The sequence below is a fragment of the Cynara cardunculus genome (genome assembly GCF_001531365.2).
Source record: "Cynara cardunculus var. scolymus isolate 2C chromosome LG 15, CcrdV1, whole genome shotgun sequence".
Classification (NCBI taxonomy): Eukaryota; Viridiplantae; Streptophyta; class Magnoliopsida; order Asterales; family Asteraceae; genus Cynara; species Cynara cardunculus.
In genome coordinates this window covers 4,944,409-4,949,338 of record NC_037542.1, presented here as the reverse complement: position 1 = coordinate 4,949,338, position 4,930 = coordinate 4,944,409, and the positions used below count along the sequence as shown (strand labels likewise).

The 4,930-nt window shown below is 33.3% G+C and overlaps 1 protein-coding gene across 1 annotated transcript; it reads right to left on the bottom strand.

Annotated features, from left to right (window-relative positions):
* Positions 1-1,209: 1,209 nt before the first annotated feature.
* LOC112527963 (basic leucine zipper 43-like) lies at positions 1,210-1,938 on the bottom strand. The gene has a single exon (XM_025138832.1). The coding sequence runs from the start codon at positions 1,895-1,897 to the stop codon at positions 1,256-1,258; it is 642 nt and encodes a 213-aa protein (XP_024994600.1). The 5' UTR covers positions 1,898-1,938; the 3' UTR covers positions 1,210-1,255.
* Positions 1,939-4,930: the final 2,992 nt, after the last annotated feature.

Below are 4,930 nucleotides of genomic sequence, written 5' to 3'. Positions count from 1 at the left end.
GCCGTTCCTTGAAAATCGAAAGAGTTGAACTTTGGAGAACAATAGAAATCGGCTTGAGTTGTTGGAATGTTAGGCGTTTACCCGTTAACGATGTTTTTTCAAGATTTAGATGAGGCGCATTCAATATTCATCACTATCAGGCCTCGTGCATGTTGTTTATAGTTAAAGTCAAGTTGCCTAATTCTCAAATTATTAAGTCTAAAACTAATAATAGATAAAGACTTGATACCCTTTGGGCATTAATTTGAATAATAAACGTTGTGATTTAATGATATTTAAAAATTAATTATTAAATTCATATTTTTAATTAACATATATGAACAAAATATCAAAGGGTATTTATGTAAAAAGTAATCTATATTTGATACATGAGTTGTCAGACATATGAACAACTTTTGTATATCCTCAAAACACATCAAACAAAAAAGATTAGACATATGAACAACATATGAACCGTATGAACATCTTCTGTATATTCAGGAGCCAACTCTGTTGTATGTACATGAACACCTACGAAGCTTGTGTTCACATGAATCACAGATATTGTTCATATTMATRTGATGTGATTGTGCATATGTATCGATATGAACATCTATTGCCTTTGATATGTATTCATTTAAACGAATTCAAATGTCATACTAATCACTTACTAATAGGAACGCTTTGATCATTTTCTTCATTATCGGAATTCGAATTCCGAATGTAGTCATAGACGATTTTAACTTTGTCATTTCCATTGTTGTCGATTTGTTTTACAATATGTTTATCCATATTACTCGGACGATATGAAAATCTTTTACACTTACGAAAACAATATCATTATATGGAGAACATTATTTGTAAATTATGATCATGAACACGTATGAAATCAAATACAATATTACATCATGATCAATTAGTGAGATTTTTTAGATTTGTAACTCTCAATTAATTATTTGGAAGTTACATAAATATCAAATTACCTAATTACCCTTGTATTTAATATATGAGTTACATTTGAACATAAAGAAAAGATGGAATATGATTGGTTGATCTTGGTTAGCATAGTTAACACAAGTTTCTTGATTAATATTTGAACCAAACTATATATATATATATATATATATATATATATATATATATATATATATATATAAGATTAGTTGGATCCAGTGTATCAGGTATCAGTAAAAGGAAGAAAAGGATGCTAGCCCATTCATAATATTTTAATAATATTTATAATAATTATCTAAAAAACCTTATTTGGTGGATGATTTCATTGAAGCAAATCAAAGGGTTTACTGGAAGTTGAAGTGAGAGTAGATTTGTTGGAGGATTGAGTGGTGCAAGAAGAAAGCACCACCAGCTTCTGATCATCATCGTCTTCTTCACCAACATCATCATCTTGAAGATCTCTCAGATTAGTGTAAGTGGTAGCAAGCCGTGACTCAGTAAGCAACTGCTTTAGCTCCAAGGTTTCTTTCTTGAGCCTGTCGTTTTCTTGAACAACTTGTTCATGGGTTTCCGAGAAGTGATTCATCTTGTTGATGAGCCCATTGTTCTCGTTTCTGAGCCTAAGAACCTGGGTCAAGAGCTCATCGAGCTGCTTTTGTTTCCTCATCCTGGATCTTCGAGCCGACTCCCGGTTGGATATCATCCTTCTCTGCTTCCTCTCGTTGATTATGCTCATGTGGTTCTCTTCGGCTTCATCTGAAGTACTGGAGTTGTTGCAGCTTAGAGAGGATGATAATGATTGCTGAGAGAAATCAAGAACAGGGATTTGATTGTGATAATAAGGTAAGCTTGATAGAGAGTGGAACGAAGATGGTGGCACGTTCATTCCACGGAATGAAGTGAAGGTTGTAGGGAAGCTGGTGGATAGATCTTCATATTCAGTACTGTAATTTCCCGCAGCCATCTGTTTGTGTGTATGTAGATGATGATGATGATGATGGTGATGATGGTGGGGAGAGGATGAGGAATGAAGGGGTTTTATAGGTGGGGAGGAGTCAGAATATAATCTTGTCCATGTAATATTATGAAAATACCTCATTATTTTATTTTATTTTATTTATTATTTTAATAAAATATCAATGTGTTTTTTATAATTGAATGATGATGTATAATGGGTATGATGTATGTATGTTGTTGCTCTGAGGATGTTTGTTAATGGATCAGATTTTGATGCTTACTTACTCGATCAATTTATTTAAATTAATTAATTAAGTGATGGATTAAATGCCCTGCATTAATTAACTAATAAATCAACTTATGAAGATAGGTTTAATAGCATTGTATATATGGTGGCCTTGGAAGCAACTTTATTTAGTTGGCCATAATGTAGACATGTAGGAGAAAAAGTTGTTTGCTCTCCATATATAGATAGGTAAATGAGAAATCTATATATTATGAGAATTATAAGGATATCTACAATAATATTTTAAAGGGATTACGATGAATAATTACAAATTAAACCAACCTTTTTGTTACAGTTCGGCATCATCGATTGGAATTACCGACAGATCATCATTGGATCCTGGACAAAAATCCCACACCGGCAACTTTTTCCGTTGACCCAATATGCCGTCGGCAATCCGTATCGTTTTTAAATTTTCTGATGAGTTACCATCGATTAGTGTTGTTCAACATCGGGAACACATGGTATTCTACCATCTACTATACTAAATGCATATAGTTTATGAATATAGGGTTGGGTTCATGTGAGACTATTCTGTTTTTGTGAGACTCGTGAGACCATTTTTTTTGCACTTGAAATTATACTGTGAAGGTTAAAAAAAAGTCGAATATTCACAACAAAAACACTGTGAATGTTACCTTCACAGCATTTTGCTGTGAAGTTTCAAGTGTAAAAAAGTAATCTCACGGTGCTCATGAAAACATGTTGGTCTCATGTAATCTCAAATCTAGGAATATATATAACTTTGGTGTCTATTAACAACTTATGTTGTCTATTGTAAAGAGATGTATGGCCGTGAGCCCACTGTTGCTAAGCTTTTCTAGAGGATCCACTGCACCAAAAGAAAGCCTGTTCCGGGTTCCACTAGTTCGCCTACAAATCCTCCGATTTGCATTTACACGAAGGCGACTCGAGTGACAAAACAATTTTCGTACTCGATTTTGTTTGTTTTATAGGATGGTTAGTTTAATAAGATATGTAATTATTATGGGTTGCCATTGTTAGGCACACATTGAACTTACATGCTATTTGTAAAAAACTAGTAAAATGATATGTTCGAATTACAATCTTTATACTGCCGAATTGTCTACAAGTTGGCTAACACATTTTGTTTTGGTAAATTGTAAGAGACGTATGCACGCCTTCGGAGCATACATAACTCAGCTCATATCCCGGCGCCATTCCCTCTTATAACCCAGAGGTTCTAGGAGTATAGTGCTAGAGGGCGGCGTAAGGGTCGTCTCTTTGGATCCGAGACCAGTCAGGATCCCTGGTTTGCTATGACCAGTGATCCCAATACCAGTAGTAGCAGTGGGAGCTCGTGGGGAGGTATGTCTCATATAGTATATAATATATGTATATAGTTTATTAATCATATATCGTGTAACATTGTTGATTCTTTGTCAAATGTTGAATAATTACAGATAGATGTGTTAAAAGAGAAGTTGACAAGCTATGAGGATCTGTTGAGACTAAACTAAGAAAGACAACAACTTTGGAGCAACAACAAAAGGAGGAAGTTAACGAGTTAGCTCGGCAGAAGGTGCTAACAAAGCATTTTTCTGCTTTTAGGATGTGATTCCAAGTTCGATACCCTACCCTATATAGAATTATGCATTCTCTTTGTAAAAACAAATTCTATATTTCTGCATTGTAAAATCAGATTCTGTATTTGTATGGTATTTTGACAGGTTTAATTTAACAGGAAATACACATTTTCAGTTATTTAAAAAAATTACCAACGAATTCCATTGGTAAATTTAAATTTCAATTATTAAAAAAAAACAAAATTACTTACAGATCACTATGGATTTCTGTCTATAAATTTAAATGATTGCCCATAATTCATCGGTGAAATTCGTCAGTAGGTTTCCGTTGGTGATTCGTTGATGTTGAGATCTATCGGTGATCCATTAGTGATGCCTTTACCCATGATATCGTTTCTAACAGACTTTCACCGACAAATCCCACTTTAACGACGTATTACAGACGAATTTTTCCGTCGGTAAGACTCCTCGATCTGTTTTGCAGTGTCTATAATTATTTATGCTTTTAAAAATAGGTTTATCTAAATGGAAATCATAAGATCAAAGCAAAATCGAATTCAAGATAAAAAAAATTCAAATATATGATATTGCCTTTGAAATACATTTTTGAAGAGAGTCACAAAAGACAAGCATTTTGAAGGGAAAAGATTGTTCCCTATTAAAAAAACAGAGGAGACTTTGGATGAACATGTGTATTCGTAGCATGACGGAATTTTTTTCAAAGGTTGACGTTGATTATTGATCGTAATTCAAGATTGTAATACGAAAGATCATGAAGAAGGCACTGGTTAGTCTCACTACAAAATAAATGAGCATCTCAGCCGAAAATATTTTGTCAAAAAGTTATGTTTTCGACGATCGTGTCTCGATGATAATCATTTGATCAAAAATCAAACCTTTTGACGAAACCATAAATCTTTTTGACATAACCTAAATCATTTTTATGGACAATTTCATCGAAAATTACATGAAAGTTTGTGGATGTCGTTCCATAATTAAATGATATTATGTTGGTATTTGACATTTTATAAATGGAGTTTTGAGAACCCCTTTTTGAGGGATTTTCGACGGAATTTCGCCAGATCTTTGGTCAATTATAGTTAACCATTGCTCGTGTTTCGACATAATTTCATGGGATTTTTTCGATATTTTTTATGAAAATTGTTCTCAATAGATCTTTTGTCAACCATAGTTGACCATTTTTGGT